We start from the raw sequence: 14,621 nt of genomic DNA, 5'->3' as shown, positions 1-14,621 counted from the left end.
ATTCCTAGCACTAACCACAGTATGTTAAGTTCACCTGTTTAAGAAGAATGCAAATTTTCACTTTTCAACCATTTTACTAGCAAAATATTTAAAATATTTATACTTCTAGCTCGGCCAGCATGGCTCAGTGGTTGAGCATCGACCTATGAATCAGGAGGTCATGGTTTGATTTCAGTCAGGGCATATGCCTGGGTTGTGGGCTCAATCCCCAGAGTGAGGTATGCAGGAGGCAGCCAATCAATGATTCTCTCTCATCATTGATGTTTCTATCTCTCTCTCCCTCTCCCTTCCTCTCTGAAATCAATAAAAATATTTTAAAAATCTATACTTCTATTGCTGGAGGTGATGTGGAGAAATGTTTACATTCCTACACTGACCATGAAAATATTATAGATATTTTGAAAGTCACCTACCAATATATATTAAAACTGAAATGCACATACTATCAATATTTTAAACAACCCTCTCAAGAAGCTCAAAAATGAAAAGCAAACCAAATCTAAAGAAATCAGAAGAAAAGTAATAATAAAGGTAAAAGCAGTAATCAAATAAAAAAAACACACAATAGAGATAATTCATCAAAGTCAAAAATTGGTTCTTTAAAAGATTTTTAAAAATGCTAACATAGTAAGTATGAGAGAAAAAAAGGTATGAATGACCAATATCAAAATGGAAAATGATATACCGCAACAGTCTACAGACATTATAAGATTATAAGACCCTACTACAAACATTTTTTGCTAATAAGTTTTAAGTTAGAAAAAGGGAAAATTCCTCATAAAACAAGTTATTAAAAATAAGACAAGAAAAAATGAAAAAAATCTGAAGTAAAAATGGAAAAAAGACTTAAGATAAATATATATATGTTACAGATTTATATTTATGAAAAAAACATTTATATGTGGATGCAAATGTAAATTAAAAAAATATTTATCTGAATGTCCATCTTCCTTACCATATTCCTAGAGGGAAAAAATATGTGTTCTATTCACCTTTAAAATACTAGAGCTTGGTCTAGTCACAGGTTGAGAATCGCTAGCAGGGTCACCTAAGACCATTGGAAAACACAGATATTTACATTATGATTCATAACAGTAGCAAAATTACAGTTATGAAGTAGCAACGAAAATAATTTTATGGTTGGGGGTCACCACAACATGAGGAACTCTATTAAAGGGTCGCAACATTAGAAAGGTTGAGAGCCACTGGTCTAGTGGAACCACATAGTATGTATTCAAGGAAGAAACACAACTAAAAGAAAGTCAGATTTTACCTATAAGGATGAAATAGATATGGAATAAGTTACCCTAAGAACCCAGCTGTATACGGTAGAGCTAAAACTCAAGCCAGAATTCCTAACCTTGAATATTATTTCCTTCTTATCATTTATCACCCCCTAGCCTCTTATGTCAACAAATATTTATTAAGTCCCTACTTTTTGCAAGTTCTACATTCCTTTTTGAATCCTGGATTAAGTTGACACACCCCAGGCTTGTTTCTGGGAAACCTCTGAGTATAATACTTGCTAGAGCCAAAAGGTGTGGTGCAGGCTAACAACACAGAGATTTAAGAAGGTTTGAGATCATTTCAGGATGACAGATCCATCCCAGATTTTGAAAGGACACCCAACATATTTGGAATGTTCACTTCATCTTTTGGAACAGACTCATCTATTTAGGATATAAACATTGGCAACTATCCCCTGTGAAGCATTATTAGATAAAACAGGCTCCCTCTCTCTGAAGAATTCATAGTCGAATGAGGGACATGAACAAGTGGATACAAGAAAAGAATCACAAGAGATTAAATGGAGATGGATGGGGAGAGGCAGAAATCATAAATTGGGCCTTGGGGAGAGAAAAAGCCCTACGGAAAGGTGATTCTTGGACCGAGTTTCAGTGGCAGAGGACGTTCACACAGACATGGGGTAAATGAAAGCATTGTAGCAGAGAAAAATTGAAGCACAGAGATAGGAAAGATCCTGGAGTCTTCTAACCTGGATTCAAGTCTTGCTATAGACTGAATATTTATACCTCCTATCCCTAAATCATATGTTGAAGTCCCCAATGTGATGATATTTGGAGGTGGGGCCTTTGGGTGGTGACTAAAATTAGCTCAAGAGGGTGGAGCCCTCATGAATACATTAGTTCCCTTATAAGAGACTCCAGAGAGATTCTTCGCCCTGACCACCATGGGAGGATACCCAGAGAAGATGGCCAATTATGATCCAGAAAGCAGCACCTCACCAGACACTGAGTCTGCCGGCACCTTGATTTTGACTTCTCAGTGAGAAATAAATTTCTGTGGTTAAGCCATCCAGTCTGTGGGATTCTGTTACAGCCACTTGGATGGACTAAGATAAATCTCTAAGGTTGGTTTAACAGCAGACAAGTTTCTCTCTAAGCTTCCATTTTCTCTTTATGAAAATGTCCAAAATGACGACAATAATCTCATGTGTATGAGAATGCGTGTGAAGTGCTCAGCAGGGCTCCTGGGATTGTCAATGTGTGCTAGATGAGGCTGCTGCTTCTAGCACATTGGGCAATGGGTAAAGATGGTAGGAGGACATCCATACCAGGCTGTATGGCACTTATTTATTTATGTATTCACTTAATTTTTATAGCTACTTAGGAGTGATCATTACTTCTTAAAAATATCTTAGAAGTAATAACCGATCTTTCTGGAAGCACTAACTCAGTCATGGAGAAGCCAAGGGGTAGGATCTAAAGAACACTGCATAGCAGACCTTCCAAGGAAATGGAACAACATTAGACTGATTTTTGTTGTTGATCCGGATAGATTCCTTGAGCATTGGTTAGTCACAAAATTTATGCTGCACAGAAAATTCTATTGCACACTCTGGGAAGTGAAATAGAAGATATAGTTCTCGAAGTGGTTCTCCCCTCCTGCCAGTGGGCCGTGGAGTTGGTGGCACAGTAACGTCTGAGGTGTGAGCATTGCGGGGCCGGCGGCCACGGAGGCCGTGCTACATGAGCTGGTGTCTGTGGACGACCTGCTGAAGTTTGAGAAGAAATTTCAGTCTGAGAAGGCAGCAGGCTCGGTGTCAAGAGCACGCAGTTTGAGTATGCCTGGTGCTTGGTGCGAAGCAAGTACAAAGATGACATCCGTAAAGGCATTGCACTGCTTGGAGGAGCTGTTGCTCAAAGGGAGCAAAGAGGAGCAGCAGGATTATGTCTTCTACCTGGCTGTGGGGAACTACTGGCTCAAGGACTATGAAAAGGCCCTAAAGTATGTGCGAGGGCTGCTGCAGACAGAACCCCAGAACAACCAGGCCAAAGAACTGGAACGGCTCATTGACAAGGCCATGAAGAAAGATGGACTGGTGGGCATGGCCATTGTTGGAGGCATGGCCCTGGGTGTGGCGGGACTGGCTGGACTCATCGGATTTGCTGTATCCAAATCCAAATCCTCAATGAGACTTTACCTCTGCCTCTGCCCAGGGATACATGGGAGCCCATGGAGAACACTCAGAGAGGGGCCCATCCATTCTCGCTGTGGCCCTTTCTGCTCCTGTACCCTGTCACTGTCCTCTATGGCCTCAACCTCCTCTCCCCTTGGATCTGTCCTCTAGCCCCAGATCGTGTGCTTTAGGATGAGTGTAAATAAAATTGGGCTTTGACTTGCGGAAAAAAAAAAAAAAAAAGAAGAAGAAGATATAGTTCTCTACTTTTAATAATCTTATATTTTAGTGTTTTGCAATAAATTTATGAAGAAAGTAAAATAAGCTAACATGTTAGAGAGTAAATGGTGCATTGTGGGGGAACAGAGTGACAGAGGGCAATGTTAGACAGAGTGATCCAAACCAGCCTGGACCTGAATTAGTAAAAAGGGAGAGCCAGTTGATGATTGGGGAAAGAAAGTTCCAGAAGGAAGCAATGGCAAATGCATTGGCCCATAGGTAGAAATGAAAGTAATGTTCGATTAAAATAAAAAGCTGTGTATTTAAAGGTTCTTAACTTTGGATCATTGGGTCACCTGGGAGTCCTTAAATCTATCCATGCCTGGGCCCACCCATGGGTATGTGGGGATCATTGGTGAGGGGTAGGTTGCATGCATCTGTATTTTTAAAAACCTCCCAGGTCATTCTAAGGGGCACACAGGAAAAGCACTGGCCAACCATGGTGAATGCAGAAAGTGGTAGGAGATGGGTTCTGACGGGCAGAATGGAGTCCAATCACACAGGCTTCTGAGGATGCTGTGTTAGCGTTTGAGCTACTCTGAAGGTGATTGGAAGCCAATGATAATGAGGACTTAAGCATAAGCATGCCATAATCTGACTTAAAAGGAGCTCTTTGGATACTGCCTGAAAAGCATGGATGGCAGGAGGAAGGAACAGAGTGAAAATAGCAAAAGCAGTTAAATATACATGTATATTCCAGTAACATGACAAATACAAATTACCAATGAGGGTTGTCCAGCTAAGGTCCACAAGGGAATACATCCATTAGAAAACTCCAAATTGCACCTGCTCAACTTGGCTACATAGTAAATTGAGTTGGCAGTTACTATTCCATTTCTATCTTAACCTCACAGTCTTTATATGTTAGTCTTTAACATGGACCAATGTTATTCAGTAGTTCTCAACCTTGGTTGCTGATTAGAATAATCTACAGATTGCAAAAAATAATAATGATGCTGGCTTCACTCTAGAGACTTCAATTCATTGATTTGAAGATTTAACTTGGACACTGAGAATTTTGCAAAACTCAAGTGATTTTAATACATAGACAGCACGAACCACTGAATTAAACAAACAATAATCCATTAATAGGGAACAGATGTGCTAAAGTTGGCATAGGATTCTGATTTGCTCATAGTTGATAAGTTTAGCAAAACACAGTCATCTAGTCTTCATGTCCAGGAAATGGAGCCCAGCACAGTGAATCCAGGGTAAATATTATGATTGGGAGTCACCGTCCCAAAATAGGAAACAGAATATGGGATGGTTTGCTTGGCCCGAGTACAGCCGCATTGGTGTTTGAGATAAGGTATTTATACTAATATTTATCATTTATTCTAGAAAACAAGCAGAGGTAGGGATCCCCAGCTTGGTATTTCTTTTCAATGCAGGATATCTCTACAGGTTTTTAGTTTTTCTTATGTCTCACAACTTCCTAATACTTCCCATACTGCTGTCAATTCCACGAATAACCAAAAAGCTGCAGTTAAAGTTACTGGTGTTTTGCAGCCATCCCAAACATGAAGAGGATGTGTGATCAAACTGTAACCTTTCCATGATTGTGGGAGAATTTGATATGGGGCTGGATAACTGGGGGAAGCTGAGTGTTCTTACAGGGATGGGGCTCCCCTTTAGAATGGGGTGTATATGGTGGACAGGCAGGCTGGGGAGTGGTCTGGGTCACCTTGCAGTCTCTTCTGAAGGAAGAGAAATTTAATTTTTAAAATATATTTTATTGATTTATTTTTTTACAGAGAGGAAGGGAGAGGGATAGAGAAACATCGATCAGTTGCCTCCTCTACACCCCCTACCGGGGATGTGCCCGCAACCAAGGTACATGCCCTTGACTGGAATTGGACCTGGGACCCTTCAGTCCACAGGCTGACACTCTATCCACTGAGTAAAACCAGTTAGGGCAAGTTTAATTTTTTTCAAAGCAAATACTTACTGAGATTTTTATTACATGTAAAGCTGAGACATAGAAAATAAGGGGTTATATTACTGGATGTTCAAGTCAGACATGCAAACTTACTTTTCAATTATAAGTTCTATTTTGTTATGTTTTTAGTATCTATATTATATTACTTATACTTTTTAGTATTTGAAAACACTCAAATAAATGTCTTTTAAAACATGTTTTGGACTTATGAATGAGAAGCATTTCTCCTCTTCAGGCTAAATTAATGTGCCTGCTATATTACTAGGTATCAATCTTCAATGTACATATCCTGGAAATCAGTTATAATATAACATACTCTTAGGATTCTTTAAATGTCACAATAAGAAAACATTTCTTTTACCTTCACATAGTTGTACTCTAAGAGAACAAACCGTCTATCAGGAGACACTGAATAATCATTTATAGAATGTCCAAATTGATCCTGTCAATCAAGTAGAAAAGAGAACAATTAAACAATCTCATTTAACTGCCATTTATCGAGCAGTTACTATGTAGAGGGTATCACTCTAGATATGTGGCTTGTGCCTTGGGAGCTTCCAATCTGGAAAAGATGGCACATTCCCCCACACCAATGACCATGATGAAAGGTGGATGGTGATCAGGGTTAGAGAACCAGGGAGGGAAGGATTAATTTTAACCAAGAAAAGACAGCTGTGAGGGTGGGGATCAGAAACAGAGAACTTTCTTGGTAGGGGGAACAGCATGAGCAAAAAGTGTATGCATATTTAAAGACTGTCTAAAGGTTAGGTGTAACCTGAATACAGTACATGGTATATCAGACGAAGTATAAGCTAAGAGGACATAAAATTCTAAAAATAGCTGGGACTTAAATATAAGAAGCAGAAATATGACTATTTTTGCATATGGATTTGCTAGAATCTTATCTGTTTTTTTACGAAGGTGCTCTGGTGACGCAGTAACTGAGATGAGATGAGAGGGGTGGTCTCAGCTCTGGATGTGGGCAATGCAGTGATCTGGTTTACGGTATGGAGATAGGGACACAAATTAGAATACTCACTATCACAAGATGAAACAAGCCTTGAACCAGGACTCTACAGTGAAATTGAAATCTGAGAGACACTTGAGAGGTTTTGTTGATTAGCTAAATATGGGGAGGAGTCAAGGAGGATTGACTTGTAGGAGAGCACTATTTACCAAGATAGGGAACCCAGGAGAGGAACAGGATGCTTTCAGTTTGCTAGGAGAGTGAAGGGGAAATAACTAGTTTAGTTTGGGGTACTGAGTTTAAAATGCCTGCAGACCATTCATATGCAGAAGCAAGCAAGCGATTAGAAATAGAGGTTTAGATCATGAGAGGAGATTAGTGTTAAAAGTGTATACTGGAGAATCAAGGCCAGAAAGAGAATGCTGAGGTTGTGGAAGGGCATGGAATTTACTGAAGAAGAGCATGCAAAGTGAGGAGAGGGGCCAGCAATGAAGACAGAGCCCTGAGGACACTTACATTTAGGAGTATGGGCAGAGGAGGAGGAATCGTCAAAGGAGACTAAAAAGTAGCCAAGGCAGGGAACATTCCAAGAAGGAGAGAAAGATCCACTGTGCCATATGCTGCAGAGAGAGTCCAACAGCATGAAAAGATAGTACTCAGAATTTAAAAGGTTATGAAAAAAATCCCCAGAATTTCCTTAAAGTCTGAATTAATTATGTGATTAAACATACAAATGTACTGTTCTCCAAGAAAGTGGAGCTGTTTCCATGGTCAGCATTGAATAGCAAGATATTATTTTCTTGTTTGTAGAGATATTCGTGGTCTAAAGAGAGAAAATGACCAGGTCAATATTTCAAGTTGCTACTAAACATCTTTGTAAGCTAAAAATTATGCAATAAAAATTTAAGATTCAAGTTTGTACAAATACTAAATAAGCATTTCTAAGTTTAAAAAACATTAAGTGATGACTATTACACTGGTATGCATTCACTTGTCCATCATTTTTTGTGAAGGTTGCAATTCACATTTAAATTTTATAGTACATACCAAAGAAATAAGCTGTCTAGCTTAACTCCCTTTGTACCCTTAAGTAGAAAAAGATTCTCTCCTATATGGTTTTAAAAAGCAAGAATATCGTCTCAGTGCCAGAAAAGTGCTCCACAACCTAATTAGTATGAACATAAGCATAAAAATCTGCCTCCTCCCCCAAAAAAATCCTTACCTGAAATCCACCGCAGGTTGTAGTTCCTCATTCTAATAGTATTTTTTAAATAATCAGTTAGCGTGTAGGTCCTGCGACTATCAGCTGTAGCATCATCTGTTGGTTGAAAAAAGAGCCAAATGTTTAGTAAAATGGAATAATCTAAGTTTTGCATAAAATAAACAAATGGATCTCTACAATATACTGGTTACAATATACAAAAATACACTCGCAAAATGCAAAGTACATTTTGAAAGATTTCAAACTGGTTGGACAGAGTAAAAAACGCATTTAACCATTAAAATGTAAGTAAGTGTGTGTTTCACCATATATTAGTGACCTTCATTATGAAGGTCTAGATCAGTGATGTTCAATGAAAATATAATGTAAGTACACTTCCTAGTGAGCCTTATTAAAAAATTTTAAGATGAAATTAATTTTAATAGCATCTTTTATTTAACCTAATATATCCAAAATATCACCATTTTAATGTGTAATCAATATTTAAATGCTATTACCAGGGTCTTTAACATTATTTTTTTAATGCTACATCTTTGAAATCCAGTATATAGTTTATGATTACAGCATATACTAGTTTGACTAGGCCGATTCCCAGTCAGTAGCTGCCTGTGGCCATGGAGTAGACAACAGAAGTCTAGATCATCCTTTCTTGAGGCCCTGAGGTCCTCTCTCAAGCTCTCTCCCAATGCACAGACCTTTAAAACATGCTCATTACCCGATTCAGGGATCTTTGTTTGTATGGTCACTTTTCCTTAACTTGGTGGAAGTTTTCATGAAACCTTGTCCTTGATTCTATAACTCTTCAGCTGTCCTAACTCACTGACCATTACTTTTCCTATCTCCTATTTTTTCTCCATTGACCTCTAAGGCAGAAATGCTTTGATACTCAGCCTTCAGCTTTCTGCGCTTCTCTCTATCTATTATTCCTTCCAGAGAACTCTGAAGAATGTGACTTCCTGAATTTTGGGCCTATTTTCCATTTAAATAAATGACAAAATCTGTACTCATTACTACACTCCAAATACGTTTCCCATGATGTGTTGGAGTTTCTTAGTTGACTTGTCCCCTGCTTAATCCTATATCTACCTTATCTAAAAGTATTGTCTTCCTTCCAAAACTAGTGTTCCCTAGAGAATTTGTGTGGTTTTAAATTTTTTACTGGTGACCCAAATTCAAAATATGAACATCATTTTTGATGTCTCCCTCTCTTTTACCATTATCCCCATCCAAACAATCCTAGAGTCTTCCTGTGAAATCTTTTTTCCCAGGTATCCCTGGCATAGGTTTCTTTCTAATCCAATCCCTCCACTGCACAGCCACTAGAATGGTTTTTCTAAAATGCCACTTTCCTCCTGGTGATCTCTTCCTCAAAATCTTTCAATGATTGGCCACTGCCTGCAAGAAGATTCAGACTCCTCAGCCTGGTATTTGTGGCTGGCCTGCACAATCTAACATGAGACTCCCTTTCCAACCTTATTTCCACTTTCTTCTGTATGCACCTTAGCCACACTGATCTGCTTACGGAACCCAACAGATCTTCTGAGGCCTTTCTGCCTCTGTTTCTTGTCCAGAGCCACTTCCCTGCAATGTCTTCAACTGCTTCCTTGGCTGTCACAATGCTCCACCCTCCAATTCCCACCTCTTCACGGAAACCTCAATTCTACCTTCTCTGACTTTCGCCCCACACTGCTCATTTGGCTCTTGTAACAATAATCTGTACTGATAACTGTTTTTCCAGGCCTACCAGCCTACCTGTGTGGTCTACACAGGTAGGCCATGTAGGGCCTTATTCATTCATTTATTTATTTATTTGTTTGTTTGTTTGTTTGTTTATTTATTGCATCAATCTTAGCTCCTAGCATAGTTCTATGCCTTAGTAAGTAGGCACACACACACAAAGTTTTTGTTTTTTGAGTGACATAGGATATCTTCCAACAAGCATAGTCAAGACAATGTGATTCTTCTTCCTCAATCCCAGATCTTCCACTGATGACAAACAGCCTAAAGTCTTTTTTTCTAAATTCTCTACTGCTTCCACAAGCAAGCAAACATATACTTACAAAATCAGCCACCATCACAGTATTCCTACAGTGGCAATTCTTACTCTTTGGGGATTGTAAAGCTAGGAATAGTTAATTTTTTACAGCCTGTGGAAATGTTATTCTCTTATGGGAAATCTTCTTTCAAAATATATTCTTATGACTTTATTTCTTTTGATCTTATCACACAATCTTGATTCTGCCTATAAAAGCTTTAGTTTTAAGTAGATAAAATTGCCACACTTCTGCTTTATTACTTCATGGATTTAAACCTAGTTTATTAATTAAGTAAAAGAGGTTTGTTTTTTTAGAAAAAAAAAAAAAACCTTTCTTTTTTTTTTTCAAAATCAGGTTTGCATTTCACATCTGAAAGTTAATAAGATATTTCTGTTTGTAAGCAGAAATAGCAAATGAATAAAACCAGCCTTTGGATTTGGCAACATTCAAACAAGAGTAAAGCCTCGGGCCACAGAAAATATTATGTGAAACTTACATTGGACTATAAAACTACAAATCTAGATTTGTCCACTAAATGCCCTCAGTTGTTTGTATTCATCCACTCAGTCTTTCATAGATCAATTAGCTAGGAAGTGAGTACTAAAAATACTGTTGAGAATATATAACCTGCTACCAAGAGATATTAGTCTAAAATATACATAACACACATCCCTAAATTAGTATAAATCAAGATATAAATGGCTAGAGACATTTGCAGTCCTAATATTATCTGCTAATGCTTATATCTAGATAGACCTATACGTAGAACCTACCTCACTTTTTTACATATATAGCAATGGACTGAATGTTTGTGTCCCATAAAAATCCCTATGTTGAAATCTAAACCCCAATGTGATGGTGTCAGGAGATGGGGCCTTTGGGAGGTGACTAGGTCATGAGGGTGGAGTCCTCATGAATGGAATTAGTGTCCTTAGAAAAGTGACCCCACCATGGGATGACACAGGAAACGGGCCCTCACCAGACACTGGACACTGAATCCGCCAGTGCCTTAGACTTCCCCATCTCCAGAACTCTGAGAAATAAATGTTTGTTGTTTAGGTCACCCAGACTATGCTAAGCTGATACAGCAGCCTGAATAGACTAAGCCGTATCCTATATAATACAGTAAAAGGCTAATATGCAAATCCACTGAACGGCAGAACAACCTACCGCTATGATGTGCACTGACCACCAGGGGGCAGACACTCAACGCAGGAGCTGCCCCTTGGTAGTCAGTGTACTCCCACAGGGGGAGCGCTGCTCAGCCAGAAGCTCTGAGCAGGGCACATAGCTGGCTAGCATAGTGGTGGTGGCGGGAACCTCTCCACTTCCACAGCAGTCGGACATCCCTCGAGGGCTCCCAGACTGCCAGAGGGCACAGGCCAGGCTGAGAGACCCCCTCTCACCCCCCGCCCCCCCGGCCCAAATTTCATGCACTGGGTCTCTAGTATATAAAAAGCAGACATATCCCCAGAGAACATCTATCACAGATTCTTGGTTTTGTAAGAAGAGAATGAATTGAGTATCTCTAATTAGATCACACACGGTATTTACCCAGGTTTCCCAGAGTAATACAATTACATCTGAAATATTGTTAATTGAGGTAAAATTCCCTGTGCTGTCACCTGCTGCCTAGAGTGCTGCTCTTCACATTCATAACGGGCCTCTCACTGAGCACGTACTTGCCCTCCTCAGACACTGCTGGGCTCATTTTCCATTGGGCCATAGCTTTTCTAAAGCCATCCTCTCTACCATGCTCAGCCTCCTTTCTGCTCATAATGGGCCCAGCGTGATTTTGACCCGTCTGCTCATGTTCCAGATATCAACATTGATGCCACACACTTGCTATGGCCCATGACACCCCTGCCAGGCTCAGGCCCCCCTTGTTCTGTGTTGGTTCACTCAGCTCCTTTACAGTGACCCTGCGAGTCAGCTTCCATATCCTGGCTACCCAGCCCAGAACAGCGCTGCTAAATTGGAGCAAGTAGAGCAACAAATGTTCCTTGTTTTTTGCCTTGCCATTTGATAAGCAGTGTGCATTGGAAGACACGTTTGAAACATCTAGCTAAGCGAGTTCTGTGAGATGTGAGTGCCAAGTCCAGGTTTTGACCTTTAGCAAGTTCACAGCTTGCTGCCAAGTTACAACCTATTCTGTCAAACAGAGGACATGCCCACGTCTCTCCTTCCTGTCTACTTGCTCACTGACAGGGCGCTGCTGCGGCGACAGATGAAGGGCTTTGGCTGCTTGTGTGGTTTTCCTGGTGGGCCTGGGACATGTCGTTCATTTGACTTATCAGTTCAAAGCACTGTGCTAGCCAAGTAGAGCAGTTAATCATATGTTATCCGTCAGCATATATAGAAACTCTCAGATTCACATTAAAAATAATTTAAATTTTCTTCAATTTAAAAATTTAAAAAAAAGGTTAACAACTTTATATTCTACTTCTTTGATGAGAGCAACCATTAGGTTGAACCATATGAAAATGCCATTTTTATCAGTCAAAACTGGTAGAACAGCAGCTTCTAAAATGGTTCAACCTGCCCTGGCTGGTTTGACTCAGTGGATAGAGTGTCAGCCTGCAGACTCAAGGGTCCCAGATTCGATTCCGGTCAACGGCATGTACCTTGGTTGCGGGCACATCCCCAGTGGGGGGAGGCAGGTGATTGATGTTTCTCTTTCATCGATGTTTCTAGCTCTCTCTCCCTCTCCCTTCCTCTCTGTGGAAAATCAATAAAATATAAAAAAAATAAATTAAATAAAATGGTTCAACCTGAGGATGAATTCTCATCAAAGTGTGTGGACACCTAATGAATCCTTGCTGTGGGATCAAAATAATTTCTGAGTACAAGTAATTCCAGAATGGCAAGATCCAAGTAAGAGAGTAATGTAGTCCCACAGAATATTCTTGCTTTGATCAGTTGTTACTTTATGGCTACAGGATATTTTGAATACTTTTATAATCATTAATAATAAACTTTTTTGTCTGTATTAAGCTATGATATATAATATTTCTACTTCACAAAGTTAAACCGTTTTAGTAAATAAGTGGCTAATGAAATATGCTCTTTATACCTCATAAAATCATAAAGTTATTAAACATGGGAAAAAGATATCTGGTTATAAAAGATATCTGGTACTTGTGTTCCATACGGTAATCAGTTATCATTTTATATTGATGCTAGGGAAATAAAATGAGTGTTACTTTAGAATTTGATCTAGCAAAATAGCAGCTTTGACACAGGGACAAAGGAAGAAACATCAAGAAGGCAGAAGGAGAAATTGACTAGAAGGTTCCTCATATTCTGTGTGTCCAGCAGGACATGAAGGCTACCACCCATCTATATTGATTCAACAAATCTCAGTAAGGGGTTGGGTCCCTAGTGGCTTTGAAATCAGAAAGCCTGGATTTGAGCCCAGGTCTAATTCTCCCTCTGAAGCCTTGGGAAAATTAACAAGTCTTTCAAAACCTTACTTTTTAAAACATATAAAATGAGAATAGCATTATCTAGCCCATAGGGATTTGCCATGATTACATGAGATAACATATGTAAAGTGCTTAGCTCAGGACTTAAAATTCAGGAAGCCCTATGTGCTGGGCATTCAGGACATAAAAAATGAATAGAAGAGTCTCTCCTCTGGAATACCTAGCAGTGGTGCTGAAATTAAATAATAGCTATTTAATTTCACCATGTTTATATCCCAAATGATCCTAAGAGCATTACATTTGAAAAATATCTAGGACAAGTACAATCTGATCATTTGTTAAGTGCTAATGAACATTACTTTCTCTCATCGACATGTCTAATACCATCCATAGCATCCATAGTGGGAGTCAGCTGTACGGAGGGAAAGTGTTGAAGTTAGGGGACTTAGAGGATTTGTGAAAGGTGATGTTTTTCTGATTACCACATACAAGATGCATTATAGCATACTAGTGGCGCAGTGCACGAAATTCTGTGCACGGAGGGCAGGTTCCCTCACCCCAGCCTGCACCCTCTCTAAATGGGGACCCTTTGAGGGATGTCCAACTGCCAGTTTAGGCCCGAATGTTGGATTGGGCCTAAACTGGCAGTCAGACATCCCTCTCACAATCTGGGACCACTGGCTCCTAACCACTCACCTGCCTGCCTGTCTGATTGCCCCTAAACCCTCTGCCTGCCTACCTGATCACCCCTAATTGCCCTCCTGATCTCGCCCCCAACTGCAGGCTAGGTTGCCCCAACTGCCCTCCCCTGCTAGCCTGATATTGCCCCCAACTGCCCTCCCCTGCCGGCCTGGTTGCCCCCAACTGCCCTTCCCTGCTGACCTGATCACCCCTAACTGCCTCTGCCTGCATGATCACCCCTAACTGCCCTCCCCTGAAGGCCTGATCTCACCCCAAACTGCCCTCCTCTGCCGGCCAATTTAGTTCTGATTGGTTGGCTTCTATACCAGTCAGCGTCAAAAGCTCCGCCTCCTAGACAGCCATTGGCTCCTCACAGTTCACCCAGATTTGGTTCTGATTGGTCGGTTTCTATGCCAGTCAGCATCTCTGGGCTTATCAATGGGGCCTCATCAGAAAGGCGGGGCTGATCATCAGCCATGGTGGAGGCCTGGAGAGAAATGGAGGAACGGCTGCTGGCCAGGCCCAGAGAGAAAGAGAGAGGCAAGTGTTGTTCAACAGCTGCCACAGATCAGACCCTGCTTCTCTCTTCAGGCCTCTCTCTGGGCATGATTTGCAGCCCCCTCAGCAGTCAGTGCTGGGTTACCACGCCTG

General features: G+C 40.3%; 1 protein-coding gene and 1 pseudogene across 2 annotated transcripts in view; one reads left to right on the top strand and one right to left on the bottom strand.

Annotated features, from left to right (window-relative positions):
* The window catches only part of DPP4 (dipeptidyl peptidase 4), an 84,000-nt gene that overhangs the window by 53,166 nt on the left and 16,213 nt on the right, over positions 1 to 14,621 (bottom strand). Inside the window, exons 3-5 of the mRNA XM_079782407.1 lie at positions 7,829 to 7,924; positions 7,338 to 7,429; positions 6,001 to 6,081 (exon numbers count right to left, since the gene is read on the bottom strand). Of these exons, the coding sequence (XP_079638533.1) occupies positions 6,001 to 6,081; positions 7,338 to 7,429; positions 7,829 to 7,924 (269 nt within the window). The remainder of the gene's footprint in view (positions 1 to 6,000; positions 6,082 to 7,337; positions 7,430 to 7,828; positions 7,925 to 14,621) is intronic.
* On the top strand, positions 2,948 to 3,592 carry LOC307106509 (mitochondrial fission 1 protein-like; annotated as a pseudogene). The gene has a single exon. The product of its transcript is annotated as a mitochondrial fission 1 protein-like (transcript).

Source organism: Cnephaeus nilssonii (assembly GCF_951640355.1).
Source record: "Cnephaeus nilssonii genome assembly, chromosome: 10".
Classification (NCBI taxonomy): domain Eukaryota; kingdom Metazoa; phylum Chordata; class Mammalia; order Chiroptera; family Vespertilionidae; genus Cnephaeus; species Cnephaeus nilssonii.
This window is presented reverse-complemented; position numbering and strand designations above follow the sequence as displayed.